At 32.7% G+C, this 19392-nt stretch overlaps 1 protein-coding gene across 1 annotated transcript in view; it reads right to left on the reverse strand.

The window, feature by feature from the left end:
- Positions 1-19392, reverse strand: part of KLHL1 (kelch like family member 1) — a 329276-nt gene that overhangs the window by 162317 nt on the left and 147567 nt on the right. Inside the window, exon 4 of the mRNA XM_010973559.3 lies at positions 11074-11270. Coding sequence (XP_010971861.1) covers positions 11074-11270 — 197 coding nt within the window. The remainder of the gene's footprint in view (positions 1-11073; positions 11271-19392) is intronic.

The raw sequence follows: 19392 nt of genomic DNA on the forward strand, positions 1-19392 counted from the left end.
TATATGTGTGTGTGTGTGTGTGTGGAAAAGGTAGATTTACGAAACTATGTAAACTAGGGTTATCACAGAGTTTACTACTTAAAAAGACAGACTTTCTTCTGATTGATATATTCAGTCAATGATGATACAGATGTCTGACATTACATAGGAAGCCCTTTTTGAACTATCCTAGTAATGCAGAAATAGTATTTATCACAGAAGGGAATTTTATAGATTAAATAATTGAAATCATTAAACACTTAGGGACTACGTACAAGTGACACTGAAAGTCTTTTAGATGTGGGTTATAGGATGTATGCATATATGTCTTAATCAGTGACTACATATAATGAATCCTAATTTTAACTTCTTCAATTTTCTCCTAGTTTAACTGCAATTATTTTTTGAAAAGTATGTACTTCTTCTACATTTCATATTATCTTGTCTCCTCATCATTTAGTTATTACCATTTATTCTTATCCATATACCAGAAGTAAAAATAGAAACATTACTTTATAAATTGACAATTAGGTTATTTTCCTTTCAAACAGAGATGGAGAAGAAACTGAATTCCATCTCTAGCCATATATTTGGAAATTCTTCATGTACCTTTAACTTTAGAGCCAATTAAAATACAAACTGTCTTTAATGAATGCTTAGAATAGTATAATATCTGACTTGAACCTTTATTCAGTCTTAAGTAAATCCACTTAGATTTAGTATTGATAAAATATCCATTTTGTTGAAAAAAAAGTTTAATCTTCTTTATTTTCTGGAAAGCATTTTACTAATTATAAATAATATAACTCTAACACAACAAAAATACAATTTTTTATGTTGCTCAAATAAACATTGTCTTACATAGAAAAATAAAAATAATTATAAATACTTATTGGAATAAAGCCCACCACCTAAATTATACTATTTATTGAATTTACTTAGTGAAGTCAGGATGTGAATTTCATTTTTCAAACCTTTGCCAATTTCTGCTTACTATTGTTCAGCAATTTTTAATTATGATGTGCTATTTTATACAATCTGCAATCATATATAACAATAGGATACATTTGGCTTATTAATTCTTTGTGTTAAATCATGAGGTTTTATATTTATTCCTTGATAGCATGGTGACCTCCGATGAAAATTAAATTTAAATATTAACAGCTTTCATTTGAAATGCTCAGAAATATTAAATATAGACCTCAAATATGAAATAGGTCCACTGAAAACTTACGAAAATTAAAAAATATATACACACGGTAGATGGAATACATGTTACCCACGAAACAGTTTTGAAACAGCTGATAAAAAAGCTAAGGAACTCTAAGGATCGTGGTCCATCCTGCATGTATTTATTTATTTGTAAATATAGTTTACTAAAGAGGTATGAAAAGTAAAATTAGGCACAATAGAAACATTCTAATTATTGTGGAATAGAGATAATGTATTTCATTTTAAATTATTAATATTCATATTTCACTTAAGTTGATAACATAATAGAATTTCAAGTTATTAATATGTGAAAGTCTTCATTCATTCTTTCAAACATCATTTGTCCTGTGCCTAGAATGGGGAAGGTGCTATAATGAGAAGTAAGAGTACAGCAGTGAACAAGTCAGATGGAGTTTGTTACCTCTTAGAACATGTAGTCTCGCTCTGTGCAGAACTTGAGTATATTTAGAGTAACTTCAGCTCTGGGAGGAACATCTGATACTCTATTAGAAGTTTTTTTTTTTTTTTTTCCTTGAATTGTCTGGTTGTACATTTCTGAAAGCATTATTTTAAGGTAACGATCTGCCCCATCTCTATGCTGCCTTGTGGACAAAGGGCAGACTGGCGTTCCCCTCAGGCAAGGATTGATTTAGCATGTTTCTTGTGAACTATAATCAATCCTTCTCCTTTTTATTCCTTTTTTAGAGAAAGCACTATTAAATATCTTCAAGCGCCAGTAGTCCTTAACAGAAATGACATTAGAAGAAAGATTTAAAAGGAAGTATAAAAAGAAATTAGTTCCGTGATACTTGATTCATTACCTCATCAGGAAATATAAATATTTTACAGCATTAGTTCAAGATGGGCGGATTTTTGTAATAATGAAACTTTCATGGGCATACAAAATCAGAGTTTCTCACATGCATTAAAAAATCAGAATGAAAGCAAATTATTGATTTCACTGTTGACTAACTGTGCTTTGCAAACTGAAAAGGCACTGTAAGCCAAAAAGTTTCTGATTTTTCCTTCTGACATTACATAGGAAGCCCTTTTTGAACTATTCTAATGATGCAGAAATAGTATTTATCATGGAAGAGAATTCTGTAGGTTAAATAATTGAAAATCATTAAATGCTTAGGGACTACTTACAAGTGACAATTAAAATCTTTTAGATGTGGGTTATCGGATTTTTTTTAAATTAGTGTTCATTCTTGGAGTTTCATCAGTTATATTATTGCCACAGAATCAAGACACATAGCAACTCTACTTAAATATGCTGCAAAATAAAAGAAACAATACATTTTAACAGTAGATTTTGCTTGTGAGTGTGTATATGTGTGTATGTGCAGTGTGACTTTATACAGCTTTGTGGTGATTCTCTGTGTTTTAGAAATAGCTCAGTAGAAGAAATGAAAATAAAATTAGAGTGTGCAAATGAAAGAATTCTTACAATGAATGGAATGTTTTTCAAGTAGATGAATATTATCATCTTCACCATTATCAACAACAACAAGGCAGAAGGATGTATTTCTGAAAATAGAATGTCTTTAGTTTGAATACATTGCCTAAAACGGAAACATATTCAAAGAGCATCTGAAGGGAAGAAACGGACTGAGTCTAAAATGAACCCTTAGAAAGCTTATAATTTTCATTGGCTACTCCGTGATTATGCTTAATTCATCTTTGAAACTGTCATAAATACACCTTTCATTGTGATTATTTTATGGAATTCCAACAATTACAAAGTTCTATATAGTCAAAGTGCAATTACATGAGCGAGTAATTATCTGTTATAATGTTAGTACTTATTAGACATCTACATCAATTTATCCAGTGTAATCTGAATATCCCCTTTGTGCATGATATTCGGCACAGTTAAAAGGTAATTTTTTAAAAATGCCTCAATTCAAATCAACTCCCAATCTTAGTCAATAGCAAGACAAGAGGTAGTTCCTTTCCACCCAGGCTTCCATGGGCTTCCTTCCTGCTCAATAGCACTTGTTCTCCAAGCCACTCATCACCCTGGCACCTTCACTTCCCAACAATTTACAAGGAAATTGTGAAAGTCAAATTTTGCTAATTTTCAAGTTGACACATACTGATTTTAACTCAGTACTCAGATCTTGTATGTATGTGAGATACAGAAAAGTAGTAACAAAAAGTAATGAATGAAAGGGGGAAAAAAAAAGAACATTCAAAGCGAATTTTAGTACTAATACATCACATAATAGTCATTAGACAAATATGGGTGAAATGGACTTTATTTTGATGACTTAGAAAAATAAAGAAATTTCCATTCCATTTGTTCACTCAAAGCAAACTCTAATTTATGGTTTATTAGAAGGGTTGTTGGCTAAGATTTTAAAAAGCCTACTGCTATCTAGAAATCATGAGAAATGTCAGGTATTTCAAAACCATAAACAGAAACCATATAAATAAAGTTTGTTCATTTTCTCTGACATTGCTTTAATGGCTCTGAAGGACAAGTGAACCATGTACGGGAGTTTTCAGAGTCCCAGACTCTGAAAAGGCTGCTACTCATACACCGACTCTGTGTTTTTTTTGTTGTTTCATTCCATTTTATTTAATTTTTTTATTAAAGTGTAGTCAGTTTACAATGTTGTGTCAATTTCTAGTGTACAGCATAATAGTTAAGTCATATATATACATATATATTCATTTTCATATTCTTTTTCATTATAGGTTACTACAAGATATTGGATATAGTTCCTTGTGCTGTACAGAAGAAACACTGACTCTGTGGGGAGAAGGGTATAGCTCAGTAGTAGAGTATGTGCCTAGTATGCATGAGGTCCTGGGTTCAATCCCCAATACCTCCATTAAAATAAATAAATAAATGAACCTAATTACCTACCCCCTAAAAAAATAGACAAACAAAAAACAACAACAAAAAAACACTGACTCTGGGAGGATTTCTGCTCCCATTCTGAAACTCCTACCTTTCTAATCTACTGATTGAACATAGTAGCCTCTAATTAGTCTCATTGCCACTGCTTCTGCCTCCACTGTAAGGAATGTTGCAAGTCATGCTGGTAGCACTGGACAGAGAGTGAAGGTGAAGTGAACAGGGGAGTGAAAAAACTGAGAAGCAAAATTTTCGTGGAGTTCTCTGGTCTCATCCATGTTTTGAACTGTTCTGGATAGCAGAAATTTGACTTGGTAGTATAGGTAAAATGTAATTACTCTATGTTCATTATCATGTTAGATAGAGCTTGAAATCTGTAGTAAGACATTACTTACATCCCCATTCTAGCATGTTCTATCTATTGTTCCTGAGTAAACTGTCTAACTTCCCTAAGTGGTAGTTTTACCATTTTTAGAAAGGATATAACACATACCTTGCAAGAATTTTGAAAATATTAAATCAAAAAATGTTTAACACTTAGAGCAATGCCTGATATATACTGTACACGTAACTTGTACTTGTACACAACCAGAGCCAGTAGTGATGAGCACAGCCATCAAACAAAATGGCAGAAAGTGAAGTTACCTCAGTTTCTTTTTTCCTGTCTTTCTCACTCACTCAGTATGTGTGTGTAATTACACATCTAGGCCTCTAATGATGTACTAAACTTTATCCTTGGTCTTCCTTCTTGCCTTCTTCTCTGGGCAATCTGGTGATTAATCTTAAAATTAAATTTTGGCTCTTATTTGATCAAAAACTTTCAATGGTATACTGTCATTTAACTATAAAACCCAAATATTTAACAGAGTCTCCAAAACCCTGTAAAATTTTGGTCTGCCCAAACCTTGAGGCTCACTGTCCTCTCCTTTGCCTTTCCTACCATCTTATTACACTTGACTTTCCTAAAATAGAACACAGCTCCTTCCCACCTCATATCTTTGGTGCATCCATTTCTCTATATCATGAATATTCTTTAACCAACTCTTAATCTGACAAAGTCTGCTCCATCCTTCACAATTCAGTATTAGCATCTCTTGTTTGAAGAGGCTTTCCCTATTTTACTCTCCTATAGCATCCTATAATTTTCCTTTGTGGCATTTACCATACATATAATTGTCACTGATGGTGAAAATTTATTTGGATTCAATATATTCACCTTGTCTCTAAGGGCTACCTATGCCTATTCTGGTCACAAGTGTATCCCGAGTGCCACCTTCTACAGCCCCTGGTACATAGCAGTTGGCAATCACTCACCCCGTCATTTACCTATTCAACAGTGAATGCAATGAACAGACATTTATGTAGGTACTCAGGTTACAAAAGTTTAAAAAAATGCTACCAAGGAGCTATTGTATTAATGATAGAGGTACACAATTACAATACTTAACAACAAATATATAATGTAAAGCCAGGAATTAAGTATTCCAAAGGCTATAAAGTGGCGTAAGGAAATAGAGAGCTTTGAAGGCAATGCCACTTTCTATAGAATATTCAGAGAAGAGATCTCTGTAGAAGTGATATTTGAACAGCGAAGAGAATGAGGCAGAGAAAGGACATAAATATTTGGTGGAAGAGTGTTTCTGGCAGGAGAAAGAGAACAGCACAAAGGTCATCAAGTGATATTATATTTTTTGTAGTCAAAAAACCACAAGACAGTCAGTGTGGCTGGAATTGTGTTAATAGGGAAAATACTGGCAGGAAATACGATTGGAAAGAAAGTTGAGAAAAACCATGGTAGTCTTCTTGAATGACTGATTTCAAAAGTGCTGAGAATCACAATCTTAAAAGAATATCTACAGGAACTATGGGAATTAATATTTACAGGTACTAGATACTTTGCTGGGACAAAACAAGTCTCAATGGAAACACTTGTTCTCTGTCCTAAGAAATTGCAATATGGTTGTGAGGACCAGTTACAAAGACATTAAAAAAATAATTAATTGTATGAGAAAATGTATGATGATGTCACATAATCCTGAGGAAGGGATTACTAAGAACTTAAATGAGGGAGAGAATGTCATGAAAAATTTAAAAATATTTCTTAGGCATGGATGAATTTAAACTGGACACTGAGAGGTTATTTAGAATTAGATACCAGAGATTCTAGACAAGAGAAATATCATGAGCAAAGCACAAGTGGAGGAAATTCACAGCACGTACTTAGGAGGGGTGAAATTAACTCAACTTATTTTTAGAAAAATGCCCAGGTAGTTGTTCAGATGCTAGGTGTGGAGGACCATGCCTATCAAAATATGGAGTTAAAACTTGCTATTTTGGGGTATGTGTTTAAGGCACTGTTGAATTAGGAAAACAAGCTACTCTGTGTTCTACATAAGAGAAATTTTAGATAGGGAATTGGAGACCTAAACGGCCACGAAAGGGTTGTGGAAGTAAAGGTCAGGGAGCTTTCTGCCAATGATCTCAACCTTCCATTGAATGTGAATTGTTCTCAAAAGTACTCTACGAAGGCGCTGAGTTCCTCAAGAACCTCTAGAAGGTTCCCATCAACTGTCTCAGTCTACTGCAGTAAAGTAAATCCATTTTAAGAGCTCACTTAGAAGTTACTTCGAGTTTCCATATGTCCACCTATCTGCTTCATCTGTATGTGGAGAATAATGGCTTCTCCTTCTCTTCCACCTCCCAGACTCTGCATGGATGCCCCCCATTGGTAAACTCTAACCCAGAAACTATGGAGAGAGGAGTCCTAGAAAATGAAGATCCAGGTGTCTCCTCTAAAGGCAGAGCTGACCTTGGGAGGAAGTGATGCTGATGATCAGTAGAAACAGACAAACCAGTAGAGAAAGAAAAATTAGAAGACCGCAGTAGACTAAGGATTTCCCACCCATCTTCACACAAAGCATATCAAACCCACTATCAATTTTTCATATAATGTTTAATTTGAAAAGAAGAAATTTATATTGCTAAAATAAAAAAAAAACAGAACACTTAAACACTACTGTTTTAGACACAAATCCATTCTATCAAATGCATGAAGATAGCTATTTTCATGCCCTATTATTATTCAGCCACAGGAACCAATTTTCTTCCAACGTTTCTCATATGATATGATATAAAACATTTAATATTCTTGTTATTGTCATCTGTTTCTGTCACTGTCTAATGCTTTTAAAATGTGATGTCCAGAATTAAGTACAGATCTCATAATAAACACTGACTCACAGAGCACGGAGGGTAATTTCCTTCAGTTATTTTACTGCTACTTGCATATTCATGCAGCCAAAGTTTAAATTAATGTTTTAGAATTTGTTTCACATGTCTACCCAATATTAAGCTTGCAATACAAATTTTCCAGGATTTTGCACATGAACCACTGCCAAGCAGGGTCAACCTTCCCTGAATAGATTCTGGAATCATCCACACAAAATCAATAAGTGAAGCCAAATAAATAAGTGGAATTTCCAAAGGGAACATAGCAAATCGTATAAAACACAAAGGCATATAGATAGACAGCAAATTAAGATTTGGATGTTGAAGACTGAGTTTGCATCAAAAACACTTTGGCAAGGAAATTGAAAATTAGAATAAAATGTTACTTATAAAAATAATCAAATAATATATATATACACACATACATATTTTGCTATAAATAAGTTAACTTATTATATAAACCAATAAATAAGTTAATTCAGTACCAGAGGTAGTAGGAAAACTGGGATGATTTGCTACTGAAGCAGTTAAGAAGAAGAAAACAAAGATAGCATAATAGGTTTGTTCTCAAAGCACAGATTGAATAGATTAGGTAAGGAAATATGCAGGCTTAAACAGGGATCAGAAGCAAATGTGTGGTGCAAAATTATAATATCAGATGCAAACACTCATTGTGAGGTGTTAGAACTGAGAGAAAATAATGATCTAGGAAGACAACTGGTCAGTAAATTTTCTTTTCTAAAATAGAAACCTATGAGCATTTAGAGAATACTGCTGCTTCATATTTCCAAAAGAATTTGAAATCATGTTAATCTCAACACAACAAATAATCAATCATAGTCTCAAAACTAAATTAAGATAGAATTATTCAGAATGTTGAGTGTCTTAGCTAGAACTCTTCTATATTTCTGTTTTACATATATTTTACTATAGAATATACATTTTAAAGTATTTTAAAATATATTGGTACTGTGATGTGATAAATTGCAGAGCAGTCCAAGCAGCTGCAAGAAAAACATTTTTATCACTAAATTAATAACTTTGAACTAGACCAGAAGGGACCATGATCCCTCTGGATATGCAGGCATATTGTTCTTTGGCTTAACTAAGCCAGGAGCTCCTAATTGTAATGAAATGTGCATAATTAAATGGAGTGCAGTTGGACTTTGATATTTTGGTTGATGAAGTATTTGTTTACATTGAGTTTATATGATTCATTTTATTTCAATAGTCATACTGTGCCCTGTCATAGAGTATTTCAAAAGAATAATTTGACAACAGAATTACAAAGCAAATATCACTGTCATCTTATTTCTGTATTTTCATTTAATTTACTGATCTACTTAAAGGATTAAAGAGGAAAGTTAAAATAATACTGAAATTCTGTCTAAGAATAATAATTAAAAGACTTTTTTAAAGTGGCTGACTCATTAGTGATTTGAAAAAGTGTTAAATCTCAAAATAAGAGCTTTTTAATAAGTAGCAATTGTCCAGCTTAATAAGATTTATTTCATAAAATTTCTTCCCTTTTATTGAAAAGGGCAATTTCTATACTTTATAACTAGTTGTTTTAATAATTTCAAATTATTAATAATGTTAATAATAATATTAACAATAGCAAAAACAGCTAACATTTTATACAGGACTTGCGATATGCCAGGCACTGTATTAAGTGCTTTCAGAATGATTATTTCTAGGATGTGAAATATGATGAATATGAAACTCTGTAACTGATTACTCAGTTCTAGAATGGAGATAACATTAAAAAAACACTATGAGTTCACACATTTAAAGTGTACAAGTAATAATTTTTAACATTTCTTATAAAGCTGTTAAAATACCTACACATACATACCTTTGATTTTCTGCTATATATATATATATCTTTATATATTTTTGCTATATATATTTCTTGCTATATATATACATATGTATATATGTATATATATAGCAAAAAATCAAAATGAAAATATAAAATAGGCTTAAAGTGTTTTAGAAGTATTTACTGACTGATATTCATCAGTTTAAATCCATTATAAAAATGGTCCAGGAAGTCAAATTTACAAAAAAAAACAAAAATCAGTTGGTGTATATATATTAAATATTTTCCCTTAGTATAGAAGTTCCCAGGAGTTCTGAAATCCAGTATTCACTATACCAATAAATACTTTACAATATACAGTATTGTTATGATTTTTTTCCTCCAAAACTCACACAGGCAAATCTATACATAACATAACAAGCTATGATAAAAAAGCACATTAGATATCTTGGACTTCCATAGCAAAGCACCATAGACTGGGTGGCTCACACAACAGGAATTTATCTCTCATACTTCTGGAGGGTGAGTCTGAGATTTAAGGTATAGGCTGACTGGGGACCCTGGTGAAGGTTTTCTTCCTAGCTGGCAGACAGCCACCTTCTCACTGTGTCCTCACATGGTGGGGAGAGAGAGAGAGAGGAAACTAACTCTCCAGTGTCTCTTCCTACGAGGGCACTAATCCCATCATGAGGGGACCACCGTGATGATCTCATCCAAGCCAAATTATCTTCCAAATACCATCACATTCAGGGTAGGACTTTAATACTGAATTTTGGTTGATACAATTCAGTCTATAGTAGAGAGGTTGTAAAAAATATGTAAAAGAAAAAAGCCTTTGTAGCATAAGCTGCTAGCTCCTAACAAGAAAGAAAAGAAAAGAAAAAAAAATGGCAGCTGTGGAAGTTGATGGAAAAAGATAGATATACCAGGAGCAATTAAGAAAAAAATCCTTTAGAGCCCAGAATGACTCTGTCTTTCCCACCTCCCTTTCTTGGAAGGTCTTAAACACAGGCTTCACGAGTCTATGCAGGCTTAGAAGATACTTAGTTTAGGGGGTGGGGCGGGGGCAGGTCTGCTGAGAAACCCATTCCCCTCAGGTCCCAGCAGAAGCCTCTACATCTGCCTGCCGGGTACATTATATTCAATTTCTAAATCATTATTTGAAATTATCAGTGACTTAAAAAATTTTTTTTTAAATTTTATTTATTTTTTAATCAGTCTTTTTTGGTGGGGGAGGTAATTAGATTTTTATCTTATTTATTTATTTTAATGGAGGGACTGGGGATTAGACCTCACGCATGCTAAGGACTCACTCTACCACTAAACAATACCCTTCTCCCTATCTGTGACTTTCTAAAATTCAAATTTCTGTTGATAAAAATTTTCCCCATCAGTCTTTATTTGTCTTTTATTATATAACAAAGGCCTTTATTTTAAAAATGGGCCTCAAAGCAATCATTTATCTTTTTCTCAAATTGTACATTAAAAAATTAAATGTGATAGCTCATGATGAAAAAGAATGTGACAATGAATATATGTATGTTCATGTATGATTGAAAAATTGTGCTGTACACTGAAAATTGACACAACATTGTAAACTGACTATAACTCAATAAAATACAATTTAAAACAAAATTAAAGGTGACATTAAAAAATCAAATGTGACCCCAGCTCTGCTCAAAAAAATAGTTTAAACACCATTTAAAATTCCAAATAATCAATATCTGTATCTATATTGCCAATAAAATGTAAGTAAAGCCATGAAACAATAATAAAGTACATTATGCGATCTTTTACAATTTGAGATTATTAAATACTATACAGCAAATGATGTCCCATAATAAAAGTGTGCCAAGATTAAAAAAAATAATTTTAAATATAAAAAAGTTGTGCAATGAAATGACAGTATTTTAACCCACTGATAATACAGCTATGTCTCTAATATTTAGAAATTTAATTTACTCACCATTGTGTAGCTGTGGGCCACCTTCATTAATTCGATGCATCCTTGAGCATCTGCAAATGCTCGGATTCCTAAGCAGTTAGAAGGATGCAAAAGCTTCATGAGGAAGTGGCAGCACACTTCGACTACTTGAGGGAGCTGAAGGAGGCATGCTGCAGCGAGAAGGTTTTCTATGGTCTCTTCCTTTAATTCCAAGCAACCTAAACATCAAGTGAAAAGAATCATGAAACTGTTTAAAACGTGAAATCACGTGAACCATTATATTACCCCAAACATTCAGCCAGTCTTCTAGAAATGATCTCAACCTAAATTGATAATCCAAATAAATACAGCTCACTAAAGCCAGTGATTGTTTTAAGCATCTTGAGTTTCTTAGTCCACGTGATATTCAAAGCCATCTGGTACAGATAAATGCAGTTTCAACCAAAATATCTCTATTCAATTAGCAGAAATTATGGTTGTTCCTCTGGTTGTGGATTAAGAAAGAAAAAAAGAGAAATAAGTTTCACAACACATGTCTACAAGCTTAGGCTGAGATCAAAGATGCACTAAATTTCTGATAATATATAATCATATGTATATGAATAAGAAATACCTATGTGTGGATAATGAACATATGTGTATATATATGTATGTATATGTGTGTGTGTGTGTATATATACATATATATGTGTGTGTGTATATATATGTGTATATATATATATACACACACACACACACATACACATTTATACATACATATGTTGTATATTGCTAATATTGTATTAAACTCACTGTGCCCATGATTATAATTTCCTGTAATTTTTCTTTTTGGTCAGTTGTCTTAACCTAAAACAATGAGCTCTTTAGTGTTGGCCCTTTTTTCCAACTACTTGGAATAATTTATTAAATAATAGAGCTGTGTCTGGAATGTTTATAAAACTCGCCTGTGAAATTTTCTGGGCTGAACTATTTGCATTTCAATGGCATTAGCAATTCAACACATTTTTAATAGCTTTAGTCCCCTTCGTATGTTCTATCACTAGTGAGTGAGGTTTTCTAAGTTGTACATTCTCAGAAACGGTTTATTCCATTTTAGTTTTTGTGGCACAGGTGGCTCCTCTTCACTAGAAATTTCATTTTTCCTGAACACAGGGCCAGGCCATGTACTAATGTTGTGACACGTGTCCGTGGAAGGATGTATGTTGCTACTACACCAAGGAATTATGACGTCAATGTCCTTCATTTATGCTCTTTCTCTTCTACCAGCTAATTGCAGATGACACATAACCTTCCTGGATGGAGGATACATGGAGAGTAATAAGCCTGAGTCTCTGAATCAATGCCCAGAACTATTAGCTTCAAACAGTAAAACTCAATATTTAAACAAATGATACTCCAAAAATAAACTCGTTTATAGTTGCTTATGTACTTGGAAAGCAATCTCCAGTGTCTACATTTGAGACTCAAGTGTAGAACCATCAGGAAAAATAATTGATTAACCTTTATTATTTACATGCAGTCATCTAATTGAAATTATATTCTTGCCAGCTGGAACACATTTTTTTAACTTTGTGATGCATTTTTTTCCTTAGATTCTACTTTTTCCCATCATTAACATTTATTTCTATGCCACGTTAGGGAAGTTGTCTACTTTCAAAAATTTAGCTTTCAAGGACAGAAGATTTATTAAGGAAATTCTTTATAAACAGAATACCTTTTGTTTCACACCAGTTTTTATTCTGAATTTCTTTTTAACTTATAATAATTTGCAAGAATAGTACAATAAACACTTAAATATCTTTTACTTAATTTTACCAAGTGTTAACATTTTGCCATATTTATCTATGTGCGTGTATGTACTTATGCTGTAGTTGTGGAATTATTTGATAATACTTCCAACCATCTTATTTCACCCTTAAATACTTCAACATGTGTCTCTAAGAACAAGGGCATTCTCCTACATAGCCACGCATGAATTTAGTTACTCACACTCATGAAATCAATACAGTAGTATTTGCTATAAGGCAAATTTCCCCAAATGTCCAAATAAGATGCTTTATAGATTTTACTTTTTTTAAAATACATTTTTATTGAAGTACACAGTCAGTTTACAACATTGTGTCCATTTCTGGGGTGCAGCACAATATTTCAGTCACATAGGAACATACATACATTTGTTCTCATATTCTTCACCATAGGCTACTACAAGATATTGAATATGCTTCCCTGCGCTATAAGTATAAACTTGTTTATTGGATCTTGTGAGAATTCTCCTGTATTTTGAAATGAGAGACCGTCTGCCAGAGTGCAGTAGGTGTTCTGTGTGATTCTATGGGTTTGTAGATGTAATTCTTGGTATATTTGGGGGAGAGGGCGAGCTGTGAGTCTCTCTACTCCACCATCTTGGCTCTGCCCCCTCAGATTGTACATTTTAATTCAGCATCTAATCAAGTCTCACATATTACATCTACTTGTTATGTCTCTTTAGTCTCCTTTAATCTAGAACAGTTTCCTACTCGTTTTGTCATTCACGGTATTTGCATCACTGAAGACTCTGGACCAGGTGTTTTGTAGAATTCTTCAATTTGGATTAGTCATATATTTCCTCAAGACTTAGCTGAAACCTTTCTGGCAGAGAGACCATATAGGTGATGTTGTACCCTTTTCAGTGCTTTATATGGAGAGGTCATGATGTCAGTGTGTCCTACGGTTGATAGTGTTAAATTTGTCACCTTGTTTAAGATAGTGTCTGCTAGATAGCTTCATTTTAAAGAAAAATTTTCCTTTATAATTAATAAGAAATTTTTTGGGTGAATGATAACTTTGCTTTCAAACGTGACATTTCACCCATAACTTAACATGTTTAATAGATAAAGAGCATTATGTTTTATTTATGAGTTTCATTGAAAGAATAAGATAGCAAAGGAATCTAAAGCATGCTTCCAAGTATATCAAGGGACTTAGTGGAGGAAAAAGAAAAAGCAGATAAAGTGGACACAATAAAATTGAAAGGAAATGAAAATAAGTTTTATTACATTATTAATTTCCAATTACATTAGCTACCCAAAGTTAGGTTTTGATATAAAAGGACATTATCAATGATAAAAATTAGAAGTAGTTATTTAAACTTCCAAGATTTTAATAAGTGCTCAAGGACCTTGTTGTTCTGATATTATCATCTACTAGATCATTGAGTTTTGTAGATCAGTTTAGCAGAGGAGACATTTGCCAACGGCAATAAAATTCTTTGAGATGTTATATTTCACATTATCAATAATACTGTCATTCAATAATAACGTCAAATTGAATCTTCATCTGAAGTTGAAAGATTCATACCAGTTTAAATGATATTAAGATCAATTATATTAGTGTAATTATTGATGTATGTGTAAAAGTTTATGGAATTTATAGTAAATGTCAAAATATTCTACAAATTGCAGAAAACTATATTTTGTATAGATTTTAGATGAAGTATGAAATGTGTACCTATACTTGCAAAAATATAAAATATAAAGGAGATAACATGAATACATTAAAACCTGTCATTATTTACAATTGATTATAAGCAGAACAATTATACATATGTATATATTAGATATATACTTAAAATATTGTCATGATTTAAGAACTTCAGAGGAATTTTACCTAGAAGTTTTCAGTAAGATTATCAAGATACTTGTATACTTTTTAGCATAGATCTTGTAAAAATCAGTTAAAGGTGATACATGCAGATGGTATGGCTTTTATAGAATCCATTTTACTATGATTTCAGAACACTGGGAGAGTGACTTTCTTTCATTTTAATTTATAATTGTCCTCAGTAGGATTTGTGCAAAAAGAATTAACACAGCAGACTTGAACTGCTCTCCTTGAAAAAGCTTTGCCCTTGCTAGTGTCTGAAAACTTCGATTTCAGGAGTAATCCAGTAATATAATTGGCCTGCATTTAGTAGTATAAGTGGCTCAGGGTGCCTAAACTGTTTGTGTAAACAATATGGTTTACGCTTAACACCTGCTTTCCTTCTGAGAGTCTTGAGTTTTGGTGTATGCTCGGCAGAGGCTGCCTGTGTGATCAGCCCCCAGTTAAAAAAAAAACCCAGGGCACCGAGTCTCTAATGGATCCTCCTGGCGGGTAATAATTCACAGGCTTTGTCACAACTCATTGCAGAGGAAATTAAGTGTGTCCTGTGCTTTTTCACTTGGAATGTCGACATTGGAAGTTTGTGCCTGGGTTTCCCAGGATGATAAACTGAGCACCATTTCCCTTTCCCCATTATGCTTTGAATTCTTTTGACATAACAAATCAGAGCCATTGGTATGTATGTATGTGAAGTCCTGTGAGCCATCCCAGTGAATCATCAATCCTGGAGGGTTAGTCTTGGGGATGTCCCAACACAGCATTCTAATTAGAACAGTTGGGGTGGTAAGTGATGTTTGAGATATATTGTGCCCATGGACTGAAAGATACAACATTGCTAATATTTCAATTGACCCCAAATTAACCTATACATTTATTAAAATCACATTCAAATTCCCAGCTGACTTTTTGCAGACATTGTAAAACTGATTCTCAAGTTCAGATTTAAATGCAACAGCCTCATATAAGCAAAACATTTTTTTGAAAAAGGACAAAGTGGGAGTAATAAAACTATTGGCTTTTAAGACATATTACAAAGCTACATTAATTAAAATTGACTGCTATTGGTCTAAACATAGACAAACAGACCAATGGAAAAGAATAGACTCCAAAAATAGAACCACCCATATGTAAAGTTTGAGAGTTTTTATCTGTATTCTGGATACAAGTACTTTAGCAGGTATATTTACCTTATACTTCATAATACTTTAGATAAAATGTTAGCAGGTCATCTCACCATTCATATATATATATATATATATATATATATATATATATATATATATATATAAAAGAACAACTAAATTTTCACAGGTTATCTATAGACTAATTTTTAAAAGTTACTCAGTGGTAACTTTGAATGTAAATTTGGAAGATATAAGCATTGTTAGCTTCCAAGAGTTAAAAAATGTTCTATTCTTCTCAACTGGGAATATCCTCTATGAAAGGATCCATTTTTAAAAGCCAGAAGGCACAAATAGAGTATTAGTGTTAAGCTTGAATGCACACAAATTGAGCTACCTCATGCATGGTATATTTCTTTATATCTATAAACTGGCTATTTCTCTGAAGGACTTAGATAGTAAAAAGGCAAAAAGCTGCTAAATATTTGACTTAAAAGTGAGCCTAAATAAAGACATGACTACTGTTAATTTAAAAAAAATGAATTCTATATAGTCACTCAAAGTTAACTTGCATTAGTGTTTGCAAATGGCTTTAGATTTACTGAGAAGGAAAATCTATATGCTTTTTCTTTAGGTGCCATTGAAAGCTGGCTGAAAAATATCAGATACCTAGACACAACTTTAGATACCTAAGGAGCCTATGACTATAGTAAAAGAAAATGCTGATAAAATTCTTTCTTAAATAATAAGGAAATATGTATTTCCAAGTCCAGAGGAAGGTTGTCCCCAGAACTGGTTAATTTAAGGGCTCAACACATCGTCAGAAAGCCGTCATCTTCTCAAGAGACTTGCTGCTTCCCTCATGGTTGCCATAGTTTCAAGCTTCAAATTCAGACAGGAAAACACTCATCAGAAGAGGAAGTATTCTTTCACATATATTTCTCTTGCATCAGTGAAGGAACCTACAAAAAGTTCTCCAGAAGTCTTTCCTTCATGTTGCCTTGGTAAAACTTGTATGACATGACCATGCATGCGTTAACCCAGTAATTAACAATGAGGTAAAACCTCAATGATTGATTTTGATCTTACATGAATTAGATTGATAGAATTAGCATCACTCTCCTTTGAGTCAACTGGGGGGAGGAGAAGGGACTGACTTTGGAATAGAGTACTTCCAATGTGTGCTACACTTTTCTGTAGTCTCACCCTAAGTAAATTCTGAAGCTACTGAATATTCCAGCCATGTACCAGTAGACTTAAACTTGGATTTCCTACAAGAGAATATAGTTACACTTACATACTGTATTGGGATTAAAATACGTAAAATATAATGGGAAAATAAAGTAATGATTATAGAAGAATATGAATCTGTGCTGTTCTTTTTCTAATAGAAAAGTTGTAGTATATTAACAATGGTGCTGTATAACCATATTTTACTTATAAAATCAGTTATATTGAAAAAGACAGCATTTACTGATAAGTGCAAAAATTGCCTACAAAATCCATAAAGTAAATTAAATATTCTATCTTCTATCTACCTACCTATCATCTACCTCTATCCTTAATGGAAGAAAGAGAAATAATATCATTGTTACACTAGAATTAAAACAAAATTAAAAATTGATATTTTAGTAATTCATAAGGATTTAAAAAATATTTTTCTCTTGAAATAGATTTACAGCAAACTTGCAAAGATAGCACAGAGTTTTCAGATAGCACATATCTGTTTCCCCTAGTTAACATTGTATATTAGGGTGATACATGTGTTAAATTAATGAAGCAGCCTTGCTATATTATTATCAACTGAAGCTCATACTTTACTCACATGTCCTTAGCTTTTTACCTATCATCCTTTATTTCTGTTCCAATATCCCATGCAGGAGACCACATTTCATTTTAGTTGTTATACCTCCTTAGGCAACACTTGGCTGTGACAGTTTTCTAAGGCTTTTCTTGTTTTTAATGACTCTGACAGTTTCGAAAGTACTAGTTAAGTATTTTGTAGAATGTTCCTCAATTGGGATTTGTCTAATTATGATTACACTGGGATTATGGGCTTTTGGTCTCTTCACATCATATCAAGGGTATAAACTATCAACATGACTTATCACTGTTGATGTCAGTTTTCATTACTTGGTAGAAGTAATGTTTGTCAGGTTTCTGAAGCGTAAAATAACCCTTTTACCCCATTTTCCATACTGTGATCTCTGGAAGGAGGTGCCTTTGTATAGCCACACTTAAGTAGTGAAGAGTTAATGCTCTATCTCCTTGAGAGCAGATTAATCACATAAATGATTTGGGATTCTACTGCGGAGTTTCATATATTTTCTGTCATTTATTTATTTACTCAATAATTTATTCATATCCATAAATTCCTAGGGTTTTTTCAGTGTTTCAAAAAAGGCAGGAGAGTTAAGGGAATTTTTATTTACATGATTCTATCAAATTTAGTAGGTTTACATGTCTTTTTAACAATTACCAAAAGAAATTGATTTTTACTGTAATTTAGAGTTTTACTGACATCAAATTATTCCTTAATCCAATATGTATCACATTACTGGCACTTTGGTCTCTCGCTCTTTCTCTCTCTGGAGGAAAATCCTGGTTGTCCTCTAAAACTTATAGCAAACAAATTTTAGCAAACAGAATGAAAATATGTACTTGGAAAATTCTGTAATCTTATTAGAGTTGAATAATTAATAAATATGTTTTACATGCATTCTAGCCACAAGAAAAGCAAGTTTTATTTTTTGAGTACTAAATATACCTCAAAGCTTAAGGCTCACTGTTAGAAAAGTCAGGGAAACATTTATGCATGGGTAGTAAAAAAGTAGTTGCAATAACAAAGACCATTGTTTTCCCATTACTCTTGTACACTTTTTCTTTAAGAAAGTCCACTGGGTGTTAGGTCAGAACCAAAAATGTCAGTAATTTTCATTTATTTAAATTGTTTTAAATCTATTGTCCTTAAATATCCACCATTTGGAAAGAACAAGGAATTATTTGCTGAGTAAAATATTTTTAATTCTTTTTTTGGGGGTAGGTAATTTGGTTTGTTTGCTTCTTTGTTTATTTAATGGAAGTAATGGGGATTGAACCCAGAACCTTGTGTATGCTAAAAACACGCTGTACCCCTGAGCTATACCCTCCCCTCAACGAGTAAAAATTTTGAATTTGTCTGAACATTCCCTTGACCCACATCCATATACACGTATTTAACCTCCTTGTCTTTAAGGATGGAGTGTCACTCCTAATTTTCAATGTATCATAGTTTATAACTCTGTCTTTAATCAATTACATAGATTTTTTTTTCCTCCCTATTCCCAGTACTTGCTACAGACTAATCTAAAATAGGCTGTCATTCAATACCTAAAGAAATTTTTGTTGTGAAAAAAACAAAAGTTAAAAAAGATTAACTCATACAAGTTATCCAAACACATACTTGTAGGTAACATCATTTGCAACCTGTGTATCAGATCTATCACAAATATGTTCATTAGGCCATTACAGAATTGAATGTTTAGGACACTTTTACTTGGAACATGTACTCTTGAGTTTAGCATAGATAATACCAATCTCT

This window comes from Camelus bactrianus, chromosome 14 (genome assembly GCF_048773025.1).
Source record: "Camelus bactrianus isolate YW-2024 breed Bactrian camel chromosome 14, ASM4877302v1, whole genome shotgun sequence".
NCBI lineage: Eukaryota > Metazoa > Chordata > Mammalia > Artiodactyla > Camelidae > Camelus > Camelus bactrianus.